The following is a 14886-nucleotide window of genomic DNA, read 5'->3' as shown; positions in this document are numbered from 1 at the left end:
CCATTGACTGTTTACATGCTGCTGTGCACTAGTCCGAGTCCCCTTGTAACGTGAGTATCCAGTGAGACTGCGTCTGTTTGAGTTGGCCCGACTGGCACTGTGTGCATGTGTGGACCTATCACTCAGCTGGCCGATCAGCGGGCACATCCTGCCTTTGTCCTCGTGCATGTTTTGGATGGTGTCAGTCCACAACTCCCCACTCCAAAGAAGCCGATAAGGGGAGGGAACTTAGTGCTGGGAATTTCTCTAATATAAAACCACTTTCCTATGCAGTCTTTTGTCTAGCACCATGCCCTGACTTGGTGCTTAAGTTGTCTGTTCTTTTACTTCTAGACCAATTTTGTTAACAGGCTGAAAACATGGAGGTATGCAAAATTGCGTATCTGCAATTTTTAAAACATTATACTGTAATTAAAACATATGTATTTATATATATATTTTCTAGGTTCATTGGAGATATTTGCTACATGTCTGCATTCTTATCCATCTGACAGGTAACTTGCATGTTTGTTGTGCTTGCTAAAATTCTTACTTATTTCTTGCTATAGTAAATTGAAGTCAGACTTTTTGGTGTAGCTTGGGTGACAGGTGCAAAAGGCAGGTGCAGTCTGTTTGGTCGGCAGCACATCCACACGTTTGATGGCGTTTTATACGACTTTCCTGGAGACTGTAGTTACCTGTTGGCTGGAGACTGCACTCAACGCTCCTTCACACTGTTAGGTGAGTCTGACTTATGGAGACAATATTTACAATATCTAACTTTTTTAGTCGAAAATATACTAAAATAAAAGCATTTATTTTTCATTTTGGTTGTGTTTGCACCGAAAAACTAAAAAAAACATGCATCCCTACTGTGAGCGGGCTTGCGCCTCCACAAACCTGACTCATATATTTGGCTATAATATTCCACAACAGGGCATACAACTCATGGAATGTTCCCAAGTTTGATTTTCACTTTCTATTCCCATTCTTTTTTTCTCTACTGTATCTACTGCACAAAAAATAATGTTTGTTTTAATTTTGAAGGCACTTTAGAAAATAGTATGCAGAAGTATTGTTGTTTGGGTAACTGGATTATGTGAATATTCAGATGACAATATAATCATAAGAACTAACATAAAAAAAATCAAGTTATTTCAATTTTCAATTCAGTCTATTGTTGGTTTCTGTTCTGTTGCATGAAGAACAGGCGCAGAAGCACAAGGATCGTTCTGTAGATTTTTATTGTCGGTTACAGCAATATAGTCAGGTTAAAGGTAGCATACAGCAAAATTCAAAGCAGAGGTAGAAGTGAGTATTGATGTCTGAAGCAGTCTAGTGCAGAGTCTAGTGCAGAGTCTAGTGCAGAGTCTTACAAGATGAGATTGTACCAGGGTTTTATACTACTAGAATAGTGGGTGTTAAACATTCTATAAATAAGAAATTTAAAGTGAAGTCAAACAAGGTGAGTGTTTTATCACCCTCCCAGAGTGCGGGTTACAGATAACCAAACAGATAACCAGAATAACCAGAACATAGCTGTTTCCTTAGTGTGATATATGGCCACTACTGCATGGGAAACAGAATGTTTTGCACCTTTGTACGAAATTAAGCAATATATTACATTTGTATATTGTCTACACTATGCTCCAAAAAAGTTAACCTAAATGTAGTGTAAATGTGTCTAAATGTAAGTGTTTTTTATCTGCCTGTTATGTGACATTAACTTCATCATACAGCTGGTCATATACTAGAGAGCAATGGTGATCTTTTAGTTACTGATAGTAAATTTATAGTTGAAAAATTATGAAGCTTCTTCCAACAATAATCATTAAACTAAAATATAACTTGACCACTTATCATGTTTTCTTATATTATGTGAGCTATCCATGGGTTTCAGAATGATGACAAATTAAGACTGTAATGATCAAAAAATACATAATATCTGTTGAATGGTGAAAAGTCCTCAAAATGTTACATATAAGAGAAAGCTGAAACCCATGAATATATTTGTGTGGGGTTTTGCTATAATTTACTATAAACTATTAGCCAAGTAAGTATATCAAATTGTTGCTCTACTACAGGTGATTTTGTGAATGGCAAACGTGTTGGCATCACTCTGTTTCTTGGGGAGGCCTTCGAGCTGCACATGTCTGTGGATGGAATTCTCTCACAGGGAGAAAAAATGTAAGAGATCCTTTACTCAAAATCTTAATAATACCAAGTTATTTCTCATTTAAACTTTGCTTATGTGATTGCAGCCTGTCAGTGCCGTATGCGTCTCACTCTCTGTTTGTGGGCACCGAGCTGGGCTTCTACAAACTTTGGAGTGAAGAGTTTGGCTTTTCCGTGACTATCGATAATGCCGCTAATGTCGCAGTGACCCTGAGCGAGCAGCATGTTAACCGTACCTGTGGTCTGTGTGGGAACTACAACGCCATCACCGCAGACGAATACACCGCTCAAGAAGGTATGTATTCTAGTGGGTGTGTAAACATATACTGATGCATAATCAATAATAGGTTGCATTCAGCTTTTAGACTTACATCATTTCAAAATCAAAATCAAGTTGAGGGTATTAATTAGTATCAATATGTATGAACTGTCCACTGTTTTAATTAAATATTTAAAATAATCTGTTCATAGGATTTTAGTAACTGCCATTCTGTTGTCTATACACGGGCAAGGCAAGGCAAGTTTATCTGTATAGCACAACTTATCCACAAGGTAATTCAAAGTGTGTTACAGAATAAGAAAGACATTAAAATCACACAAATCAAAACATAAAATTAACAATAAAAGAGAAGAGTGCAGATTAAAAACCATTCAGTCATATGCACAGCTAAACAGAACAATTTTGAGCCTGAATTTAAACATTGTCAAAGTAGAAGCCGTTTCTCACATCTTCACAAAGACTGTTCCAGGTTTTAGTTGCATAAAACTGAAACGCTGATTCCCCATGTTTAGTCCTGATTCTGGGCACCAGCAGGAGGCCGGTCCCTGAAGTCCTTAGAAAGCGAGATGGTTCATATGAAACATGTCACTGTGTCTTTGGGCAAGACACTGTCTGTAGGAGTGAATATTATCACCTCCTTAAAGGAAATATTTGTAGCCTGCGTTCTTGCTGTTTTAGAAAAAGTTCTACAATCGCAACAGAACCTGGGATGCTATTGCATAAACCTGTAGAGACATAGAAGTTTTCCTCATTCTTAGTATCACATTCCTCCAAAAGTCACTCACTGAGCTGCATAGTCTGCACTAGCACTGATTAATGATGGGCTGCAGGTGCTGGAGTTTAAGCAGCGATGATTCAGATCAGAGAGAGTCCTTTTAGGTTTTAACCAACTGGATTTCAACATTGAAACTGGCAACATCATGCTTTTGTAATAAAAAATAAATCAACATTACAATAGTTATCGGTAAAAGCTATATTTGATTTGAACATATTTACCACGTATCTGGGGACACATATAGGTCAGATTTATGTAATTTAACATTTGAATCTTACAAACAGTTCTTTTAATGTTATTGTGAAAAATTTCATTTTGACTTATAGACAAAATGTTGAGCTATTTGTCTATTAACCCTATTTCATTAGGTTATTTCACTTTATTTTTAGCATAATATGAAAGCAACCTTTTAAGTGAAACCTAGGAAATGTTCTGAGTCACCAGGACTGAGAAACAGGAAGAGGAAAAGATAAGATGTAAAAGAAACAGCCGCTCAGATGAGATTAAAGTAAAGCACTGGTCTAATTAGTGTGTGTTTGATTATAGGGTTTGTCACAGAGGACAGCTATGATTTTGCAAACTCATGGGCAGCGAAGGGGGTGGGGCAGACATGTCAGAGGGTCACCCCACCCACTCAGACCTGTAACAGCACCCAAAGGACCACGGAGGTGAGAGCACACAACACACACAGTAGTAGTACATGCACATATGAGATTGTGTAAACTGTATTAAGCAGCCTGTGGTAGAATTGTTCATTTTTTTCTAGAATTAACTCCTCTAGCTCTATTTTAAACTATGGGGATCTTAGAATGTTGTGATTTCATGTGACCCATTAACACCTATTGTGTTTGTTGTCCACGCACAGATCCTGTCCGGCTGCAGTGTGCTGGGGCAGTCGTCTGTGTTCCTCCACTGCGCTCATGTGGTTCCTCCTGAGGGCTTTGTGGCTCTGTGTCAGCAGGAGGCCTGTCACTGTGAGGGGGCTCCAGAGGACTGCTCCTGCCCTGTCCTGCTCGAGTACGCGCGGACCTGCCACGCTCATGGGGTAATCCTGACCGGGTGGACTGCACAGAGCCAGTGCGGTGAGTCTAAGGCAGATAGAGTCTTTTTTCTTCTTCATTATATATATATATTTTCAAATCTCTCAGTATGTTGAATGATTTGGGATTTTTTTTGTTTTTGTTTTTACATGGCTATTGCAATCAGATTTGTGATTTATGTTTTAATAACAGGATTCCTTTTCAAAATTCACATTTCAAATGCATTCAGAAGAACTGACAAAAAAAATGAAATGTGAACTGACAAACTAATCACATAATCACATTTCAGAACATGTTTGTACAGATCTAAACTACAGGGTTAGCAGTTTGGACACTTTATTGTTTGTGGAGAAAATTATGGTACTTCAGAAATGGCAGTCTTTGATAATTGTGTTCATTCAAATTCTGATTTCAGTTTGATTGCGATTTATCATCCTATCAGAATGACTCTTTTTTATCCCCACAGAAATTTGCAATATGTAACTTTTTTGGTGTAGAGTCCGTCACCTGTTTGTCTCCATGGAGACAAGCAGGTGATGCCACCCGGCTAACTTGCAGGGCAGATCTGTGGAGAGACAACCCTGCTTACAGTAAGAATGTGTTTTCAGGGTGTTATTGAGGCATAAATGCACCTGTAATAATGCAAGATAGATACACAGATAACTAGCTACATACAATACTGTGGAACATTCCGCAAGCAAGACCATCTCCATGGAGACAGGTAGGATTTGTGCCAGTGTCGAAATCAAGTGAAGGCTAAATAACTAATTCTGAACGTAAACATAAAAAATAATAGTGTGTTTATTGTATCTAGTGCCCAAGTGTCCCATTGGGATGCAGTACAGTGAATGCACCAAGTCCTGCTCCACCACCTGTCACAGTCTGAACATCCAGGAGGTCTGCACAGAGGAGTGCTCCGATGGCTGCACATGTCCAGGTCACCTATGCTTATGTCTAGGATTGTAATGTCCAAATTTTAGATGGTTGAAATATGGCTATTCATTCACCTGAAATGTCACCAAAGTTATTATGAAAGACTGAAAGAACACTGATTGAATATAATAATGATTTTTTTTGCAGTGGGTAAAGTGTTGGATGGGAAGCGCTGTGTGGAGGTGTCTCTGTGCTCCTGTGTGCACATGGGTCGACACTTCCCTCCTGGATCCACCATCTCTCAAGACTGTAACACCTGGTAAAGGACTGCTATACCTCTACTCATAGTCATATCCACTGTACTATACCACTATACTATACACTATATCTTTTATCAGAATACAGGTACCTTCAAAAGAATACATGGCGGTCCTTCATTATAAAATTCAGGCAATTGTTCCTACTACTTAGTGATAAATAAATGCACAACAAAGTGTGCAACAATCATAAAGACTATAATACTATGTAATTTATGTAAATTTATGTAAAAATATTCAGTACATGTATCAGAATACACTATTCTTTAACTAAATACATCATGTATGAGAAATACACAATATCATCTTCATATTTGCAATACCAATGTAAGAATTTAAACATTTAACTTTTTGACAATTGTGTTTTTTCAACCAACACATATTTACACTTTTTAAACTCATATCTATGACATGCTTACATGCTGGAAATAGCAGTGCAAAATTTACTATTTACAATTTAGGTATTTACTATTGAAAGTGTGTGTGTTATGTGTCTGCAGTGTATGTCGTCATGGTTCCTGGGAGTGCACTAACGAAGGCTGTCCGGGTGAGCAAATATGAAGAATAACAGCCAAATTTAAGTGTAATGTATTTTCCTGTAGTAGTTATACTTTATATATGATTGTACTTTTACAGGGGAGTGTTTGGTCTTAGGCCAGTCTCACTTCAAAACGTTTGACGATAAGTTCTTCACCTTTACCGGGCAGTGTCATTTTCTCCTGGCCAAGGACTGTGCTGAGAATGAATTTTCAGTTATTATTGAGAACGTGCAGGTATTTTTTAAATATAACATTTTATTCTGTTATCCCTAATATTCACTATCCTAATATTCCCTTATCCCTAATACATTTGTATTAATCATATCTTTTAGTGTGCTGTAGGGTTATCTATACTAAATACTAAAATTTACTATACTAAATACTGAGTCTTATACCATAATGATAATTAAAACATTCTTTCTTTAGACAATAGAATGTGACTTTTACACACATTAAATGGTAGTACTTTATTTTATATTCCCATGTAGTTTTATATCTGCGTAATCCCTCCGTCATCCAGGTAGGTTCCATGGGTCTGTACTAGTCTATGTGTCTTATCCTTGTTCTGATACAGCTCAAGATCATTCTAAAGCTATTCAGGAAAGGTTCATTTCTGTCCTGTGAATATTACTTTTTTAGTGTTGATATCTGTATTAAAATGAGTATCTCAGTATCAGTTACTATTTTTTATTCTTTTGACAACCCTAGTGTGCTGATGACCAGGATGCTGTGTGCACACGTTCAGTGACACTCAGCCTGCCCTCTCTGGAGAATATGACCATAAAGCTCAAACATGGGGGATTGGTCTCTGTTAACAGTATGGACATCCAGACCCCTATGCATCATGGTACTTAAATATACTTCATATGTATATATTGCAAATGCAAAAGTGCTTGTACAAATGGTAGATGTTGAGATCTTTCTTATGCACAGGTCATCTGCACATCCAGAGGTTGGTCCAGTCAGCGGTGCATGTCAGATTCAGAGAGGATTTTCAGATGGAGTGGGATGGGCGCGGTCGTCTTCGCTTAAAGGTAAAGTTTGGTTATTTTGAAAAAGTGCTTCTATTTCATTACAACTCTACTCCAATGAAATTTATTCATGTGGCACAATTTCATAAACAGGCAAAGTGCTTTACATTGAATATAAGCAACACTTATTTCTCTCCCAAACTCTGATTCAAATATATAAGCCCTGAAAAAGCTTCTTGGTTAGTTACTGTCTGTATGCAGCTTGAAGTAAATGTAATAATGCACAAAATCTGATATTTTCAAAGGATGGACGCAAAAATGAGGAAAACAAAATAAAATCTGAATGAGCAAGAAATATCCATATATCCACCATCATATATTTGTGTCTCTTCATGTCAGCTGGGTCCGCGGTGGCAGGGGCACACTTGTGGCCTGTGTGGAAATTACAATGGTAACCAGGGTGATGACTTCCTGTCCGGATCTGGTCTGGTGGAAGGAGGGGCTCAGGCATTTGGTCAGTCCTGGAGGATCAATGGAGACTGTGAGGCCATCCACAGACAGGAGGGTGACCCGTGCTCCTCCAATCCCAAGAGAGGTACACTGACACAGCCACATCCATAACTACGGATACTATTATCAGTGTGAGGTTAGAATGAAGTAGATATTCTAGTAAAAGCATGGTAGTCAAATTCTTGTAACACTAAGTAGTAGTAGTAGTAGTAGTAATAGTGAGAACCAGAATAATGGCATTTCACATAGAATTTAAAGGGCCCATATTAGGCAGTTTTCTGATCTATGTTATTATAATGTTTTTTTCTCATTAAAATGCAACCTGCAGTTGTGTTTTGTTTCATTCACACGTTAAACACACAAACTCTACATATTTGGTGCGCCTCTGTGTTGTTAAACTCCATAAACCTTCATTAGAATCATTTAGATAATTTCAGCCCTGGAATTGCCAATCTCTACTAAAGATGTTTTCTCTCTTATGAAATCTTTAAGAGATTACTAAAGTTGAATAATTAATAACTAAATTGTTTCTGAAAGTTTACTCTTTATGTGACTGGTTATATACAACTGTCACTCAGACCAGTAGGAGGAGTGGGTGGTGGAGGGTGTTTGTTTTTGACCATAGAGCTGCATTAAACAAAAAGGCATGGAATCATGATATAGCAATTTAATCAAAATTGCCGACTGCCACAAGGATGATATCAGCCCTAAGAGAAGTACAAAGTGCAGATACTATAAAGCAGTAAAAGTAAAAGTAACCCTCGTAACATTGTCCTCAAAGGAACGTAGGCTTTGGTTCTACTGTTTTAAAATTTTTACATCAATCTCACCTTAACCTGGGACCTCTTGTAATAGTAAATGTAATCAATCTTCAGCTTGTTTAACTGCAAATGAAACTATTAATACTTTAATAAAAACATGAAATATTTGTATATACACTTTTGAATACACTTCTTTTAAAGATCACATGTTACCTAAAATGGAGATTTAAGACATGTTATGATGCTGCAACCTCATCAAAAACCAACATGGAGTTGAGTTTAGTTTCATTCACACGTGTTTGAGCAATCCTGGATTGCTGTTCCACCTTGTAATGGCATGAAGCAGCAGTTTTCAAGTTAACAGCTACCTTCTACCTTTAGTTCAGTAGAAATGGGCAATTCCAGGGTTGAAATCACCCAAATGATTCTCTTAAAAGTGTATGGAGTTTATAAACACAGAGAAGCACTTCCTGTATTTCCAGACGCCCAAGGGGGACAAGAATGTTTTCTGTTTGAGAGAAGAGCTTAGTCTAAATATGTAGGGTTTGTGTGTTAAACAAGTGTGAATGAAACAAAACACAATTCCCGGTATCTTTTGATGAAGAAATAACATAACGGAGATCAGAAAATAGTGTAATATGGACCCTGTAAGTAAAGTTAAAATAAGTAAAGTCATCCCCTCTTCCCCCGTCTTCCCCCCTCTTCCCTCAGTGCGTTTTGCAGAGGAGGCGTGCTCAGTGATTATGTCAGAGGTCTTCTCTCCCTGCCACTTTCTGGTGAATCCGGCTCCGTTTCAGCGCTTCTGTCGGTACGATGTGTGCGCCTGCACTGATGGAGAGGAGTGTTTCTGCTCTGCCCTGGCAGCCTATGCCTCAACTTGCTCCGCCCGGGGAGTGCTGCTCAACTGGAGGTCCCCCTCACTATGTGGTACGCGGTTCAATTTGATATACATGTGGTAACTTTAATGTCCCATGAAACACTATGAACAATAAATTAAAATATATGACAATTAAAGCTGAGAAGATAAGAAATGTTGACTATTTACTAAAAGTGACTGAGATAACAGTGGTGCAGTTTGTTGTGTGTTCACCTAAGAACTGGAAGGTCAACAGTTCAAACCTCGTCTTAACATTGTTGTCCCTGTGCATCTCTTAATTACCAACATTACCCACTCCAGTCACAATGTATGTGATTGGTTGCAGCAGGAACACCATCCATTCAAAAAAAGCCAGATGATTTGAAAAAGTAAATGTAGCTCTTGTCGTGTGGGGCATAGAGACTAATTGCATATCTGTGTATTTGACAGGTTATTGGTTTTAAATCTGTTCCTGTTTACAGTCACATAGCCTACCCTCTTTCCAACAACAACAGCCTCATTATTTTTGTCTTTCTTTGAGAAAATCTTAAATATAATGTGTTTTAATCAGTAAAATCAGTAAATTAACCTGTTTTAGGCACATTAAATTTGCGTTCACACTGAGACACACACACAACTGAGCCTCTTTCAATTCTGATGTAGACTGGGTTTGGTCGCATTCTAGTCCTTGTTTAGCCCTGGTCTTGTCCGGGTTTTGTTTCGGGTTCAGTCCTGCTTTAGTCTCAAGTTTGATGTGGTGAATGTGTAAGTGTGAATGCACAAATTGCCTGTACCTTCCTTACACCCACCTTGTCTGTTCTTCCCGGTTAGCCATGCAGTGCTCTGGGGGTCAGTTGTATGAGGCATGTGGGAGGACGTGTGAGCGCACCTGCAGGTCTCTCTCGGGGGGAGAGTATGGCTGTGGGGCGGAGTCAGTGTGTGAGGAGGGCTGCTTCTGCCCCCCGGGGAAGTACCTGACTGAGTCTGGACAGTGTGTGACCTCTGACCTCTGCCCCTGTCTGCACGATGGACAGCTCTATCAGCCCCAAGATGTTTATGCTGACCACCACGTCATCTGGTACTGCAATGCTAAATATCTGAGACGTAATAATGCTTTAATAATGCTTTTTAAATCCATCTGATTCTTAAGTCTAATTATGCTTGTTTATTGGTTCTTGACTAGTTAACAAATTGGCACATGATTTAATAAATATTACAACTATAAAATATGAGAACATTTAAACAATGCTAAATTGATCATTATCACATATTTTAGTTTGTAACCATATTGTACATGTAAAGCTAAATATTGTTTACCATTACTTTACTGTTTGGTGCAGTCACTGTGAGAATGGAGCCATGCACTGCAGTTCCACTGAGGAGGGGGCCATGCTGTCAGACATGTTTTTTGATGATGATTTGGCCCCATCCAGAGGTAGGATTTATTAACTTATACTGGAAGTGTTTTAACAGATACTGTAGAAACACACCAAGACGAAATTACTGATAAGTCTTGTCCAGACTTCACAAATTTGTGCAGTATTCATTCACTCCGCAGCTGGTGGTGGTAAGCTACTAGTATAGCCACAGCTGCCCTGGGGCAAACTGGCATTAGCGAGGCTGCCAATCTGCAGCATCAACCCCTGCTTAGCTTCTGAGATCTGAAAAGATCAGACTTTGACAGGGAGATTTGGCCAAAACCTTTACATTTTATCAAATATAAAGCTGGTCCAAGTGAAAATGTATACATCTTTAAAATAATTTAGGTCAGCCAATGGAGCTTAATCAATTAAATGAGAATAATAAGCAACTAAATGAGAATAATACTTGCACATACAGTTTGCTGTATTTCAGGCCTCCTAAAGTACTATTAAATCCACTGTACTGCAGAATAAGTGTTGCTTATGTCTGTGTTTTAGAGCGGCGATCAGCCCAGTGTGCGCCCCCCCTGGTCAGAGCAGACTGTGGGGCTAGTGGAGGTACAGGTCTAGAATGTGCCAGGACCTGTCAGAACATGAATCTCCCCTGTGTCAGCACGGCTTGTATCCCTGGCTGTCTCTGTCCACTCGGCACTGTGAGTGTGCAGTCGTAATGTTACTGTCCATTCTATTATGTCAAACTAAAAACTTGACCATGTCAAACAGGTGCGCCATCGAAGAGACTGCATTGCACCAGAGGAATGTCCCTGTTACCATAACAACAGGCCTTATGCATCCGGACAGACCATAACTATGGAGTGCAACACCTGGTAAAGAACTGTAAATGCTGCACCTTGACTCCTTTGGGAGGGACACCCTTTCCTTTTAATCATTTGTTTTATTGATAAATTCTTTGTATGCAGGTTCACATTATAGCACAGTACACTTTATTTGAATCAGCTGTTTTTACAGAAATAATTATGAAATGGAATCAAAAAGGGACTTTATATAACTAAAGACAATTCAGTGTAAATGTACATTTTATGGTTTGTTTGTTGTTGTTTTTTACAGTTTATTGGCTCATTGTTTTAAAGATGGGTACATTTAACTTAAGAGCTATATATATATATAGTCTTTTGGTCTTGTATACAGATTGGTTTGAGCCCAGTTTAGGCCAGATGTTGTCCTGATTTGATCCTCTAGTTCAGGATTGGTTAGGAATTTAGTCACAGTTTAGTTCCAATTTTGATGTGATCCATGTGCAAGTGTGAATGCATCCAAAAGTTGTTATGGTTAAATTATATGTTATAGTTAGATTATCTTTCAGCTGGCAACATTACAACACATATTTAACCCTAACTGGTGCAATGAGTTGTTTCTCATTTCTTAAACAACCATGTTGAAAGACACATCCTGTGGTTGTGGAAAAGATGTTAGTCTGTTTGAGAAGGGTCAAATCATTGGCATCAAGCAGAAAAAAAACATTTAAGGAGATTGCAGAAACTACTAAAATTGGGTTAAGAACTGTTCAGCGCATTATTAAAACTGGAAGGATAGTGAGGACCCATTGCCTTCGAGGAAGAAATGTGTCCAGAAAAAAATCCTGAATGATCATGATCACCAATCACTTAATCGTTTGGTGAAATCAAATTGAAGAAAAAAACAGTAGAACTCAGAGCTACGTTTAATAGTGAAAGTAAGAGCATTTCCCCCTGCACAATGCGAAGGGAATTCAAGGGATTGGGACTGAACAGCTGTGTAGCCTGAAGAAAACCAGTGAGCCTAACCAGAAAAAAAGGCTTCAATTTGCTGGGGAGCATAAAGACTGGACTCTGGAGCAATGGAAGAAGGTCATGTGGTCTGATGAGTCCTGATTTACCCTGTTCCAGAGTGATGGGCTCATCAGGGTAAGAAGAGAGGTAGATGAAGTGATGTACCCAATCATGCCTAGTACCTACTGTACAAGCCTGTGGGGGCAGTGCTATGATCTGGGATTGTTGCAGTTGGTCAGGTCTAGGTTCAACAACAGTCTGTGCTCAAAGAATGAGGTCAGCTCACTACTTGAATATAATGAATGACCAGATCAATGGATTTTTTTCTTCCCTGATGGCACGGGCATATTCCAAGATGACAATGCCAGGATTTGTCTGGCTCAAATTGTGAAAGAGTGGTTCAGGAGCATGAGACATCATTTTCACACATGGATTGGCCACCACAGAGTCCAGACCTTAACCCCATTGAGAATCTTTGGGATGTGCTGGAGAAGGCTTTGTGCAGCAGTCAGACATTATCAATGCAAGATCTTGGTGAAAAATTAATGCAACACTGAATGTAAATAAGCAAAATCGAAACAATGCCAGTGCGTCTACACCCCCTCCCACTGTACCACATAACGATTGTCTGTTGTTTGTTGATGACTTGATATACCCTGTTTATAATAAGCCCAAACCTTTGCTTTTATAGTGTATGTCAGAAGGCAAAGTGGCAGTGCACAGACAAAGTGTGTGATGGAGTGTGCCACACAGTTGGGGAGGGCCACTACATCACCTTTGATGGGCTCAAATACTCCTTCCCCGGGTTCTGTCAGTATGTGCTCGTACAGGTAAACATTACATAACTCAGCATACATCTTTAGACTTGAAAGATCTGCTTCTGATTTACAGGAGGAATGATAAACCAAATTTCCATCTTCGTATTTCCAACATATTTCTAATGAGCCTATGGTGTCACTGAGGGTTATTCAAAACATTTTGCCAGTTTGGAGTAAAAGAACATTTGTTCTCTTGGAGTCTAATATAAAAAGTGTTTTAGGTTTTAGACTGTTCACCATAAGAAGCAAACACTATGATATGGCCAATAATATCTCATACAGATGGGGACAGCTAAAATGAATATTGTTAAAATGCAGCTGTTTATGGTCTAGTCGAACAGATTCAACATTGGTGAAGTTACTTTTGGATATTTCATGACAAAATATGTAATGTAATCAAAAGAGAAATCTGGCTCTTGCCCCCAACTGGGAGTACAACATCATTGAGGTCATACCACCAGATGGGGGCGCAAGAGCCACTTTTCCATATTGATTACATTGTTCTTCTTCATTTCTATTAGTGGCTAGACCCTTGACCTCATTATATTACAACAAAAATCTACTTTTTTATAATATTAATTTTAGCTGCCCTCATCTGTATTAAATAATATTGCATTACAGAATGTTGTGATGTCATCTGAAACCCAGCTATATGGGTTATGCAGATGACTTCACAGCAATGCTAAGAGATCAAAACATGAATATAAAATGTGAAAGAGCTGCTACAGCTTAATAACAAATATAAAAGTCTACAACTTTACGCTAAATATTTAGTTTGTACCTGACATCTAAAGTAAGAAAATCAAGTCAATGATAATAGAAAACTAGTTAACACTTAGTTGAACCACGAGGACAATACAGAGGACATGCACATCACTAATATGCCTGATACAGACTTTTGGATTATACACAGTTGAACTTTGTTGACTTTCTCCCCTTAAATAAGATACTTCTGAGTTTGTCTGCTGAGGAAATAATTATTGTGGTGAGAAAACAACAGCTCCACGGACAAAAATGTGGCAAAAAAAGCAACGACACACATTCTGTCCATTAAGCAGCCAATAGTTCTGCTTTAGTGCCACTCAGGAATGTTGAGGGGCATTTTTTGAATAAAATGAGTCTATAACCTCTATAGTTAATAATTTTTAACAATTACTGAAGTACGGTTACAAGCAATTACAGTGTGTACAATGTTGTCCCTCCATCTTGCTCTTTGGTGTATTTTCCCCCTCTGTCTCCAGGACATGTGCGGAGGTGAGGAGGGCTCCTTTAGAGTGCTGGTGGAGAATGAAGCCTGTGGAATAGTGGGACATCGCTGTGCAAAAGCCATAACCATCTATTTCCAGGGAGGAGTCATCGTCATGCAGAATGGGGAGGTAATGCCTTTGCATTGTTTGTATTTATTTTTTATTTTTTCATGACTATTTGAATCAACATCTACCCAAATCTTTCATACAAATATTTTAACACTTTCCATGCCATTGTAAATTAACATGCAATATTTATTTATTTATTTTATTTTGTGTAGGGCCTGGCCTAAAATACTGACTTTAAAAAAGAGCTACCTATTTTAAAGTTTTAAAACCATCAAGATTACATTACTAAAAATGTATAAATTAAAAATTCTAGAAAAATATAGAGCAATAGTATTAATCTTACTATGACAACTGAATTGAACATTAATGAACATAGTATAAACTTTGCCTATTACATAATATAAATTATGTAATAAGAAAACGGAATAGTAATAATAATAATGATATTTTGATGATTAAAAATAACACCTATGATCATGATAATAA

The 14886-nt window shown here is 38.3% G+C and overlaps 1 protein-coding gene across 1 annotated transcript in view; it reads left to right on the top strand.

The window, feature by feature from the left end:
- Positions 1 to 359: 359 nt before the first annotated feature.
- vwf (von Willebrand factor) overlaps positions 360 to 14886 on the top strand; it is a 36606-nt gene continuing 22079 nt past the window's right edge. Inside the window, exons 1-21 of the mRNA XM_033967991.2 lie at positions 360 to 365; positions 446 to 494; positions 577 to 720; positions 2064 to 2166; positions 2241 to 2449; positions 3756 to 3877; positions 4075 to 4291; positions 5064 to 5186; positions 5330 to 5441; positions 5940 to 5986; positions 6076 to 6212; positions 6687 to 6825; positions 6912 to 7012; positions 7349 to 7544; positions 8932 to 9147; positions 9908 to 10154; positions 10417 to 10511; positions 10996 to 11150; positions 11221 to 11324; positions 12958 to 13096; positions 14326 to 14460. Coding sequence (XP_033823882.1) covers positions 360 to 365; positions 446 to 494; positions 577 to 720; positions 2064 to 2166; positions 2241 to 2449; positions 3756 to 3877; positions 4075 to 4291; positions 5064 to 5186; positions 5330 to 5441; positions 5940 to 5986; positions 6076 to 6212; positions 6687 to 6825; positions 6912 to 7012; positions 7349 to 7544; positions 8932 to 9147; positions 9908 to 10154; positions 10417 to 10511; positions 10996 to 11150; positions 11221 to 11324; positions 12958 to 13096; positions 14326 to 14460 — 2796 coding nt within the window. The remainder of the gene's footprint in view (positions 366 to 445; positions 495 to 576; positions 721 to 2063; positions 2167 to 2240; positions 2450 to 3755; positions 3878 to 4074; positions 4292 to 5063; positions 5187 to 5329; positions 5442 to 5939; positions 5987 to 6075; positions 6213 to 6686; positions 6826 to 6911; positions 7013 to 7348; positions 7545 to 8931; positions 9148 to 9907; positions 10155 to 10416; positions 10512 to 10995; positions 11151 to 11220; positions 11325 to 12957; positions 13097 to 14325; positions 14461 to 14886) is intronic.

The sequence above is a fragment of the Periophthalmus magnuspinnatus genome, chromosome 6 (genome assembly GCF_009829125.3).
Source record: "Periophthalmus magnuspinnatus isolate fPerMag1 chromosome 6, fPerMag1.2.pri, whole genome shotgun sequence".
In the NCBI taxonomy this organism is placed as follows: domain Eukaryota; kingdom Metazoa; phylum Chordata; class Actinopteri; order Gobiiformes; family Gobiidae; genus Periophthalmus; species Periophthalmus magnuspinnatus.
The sequence above is the reverse complement of the archived record's forward strand: the minus strand, read 5'-3'. Positions and strand labels throughout refer to the sequence as shown.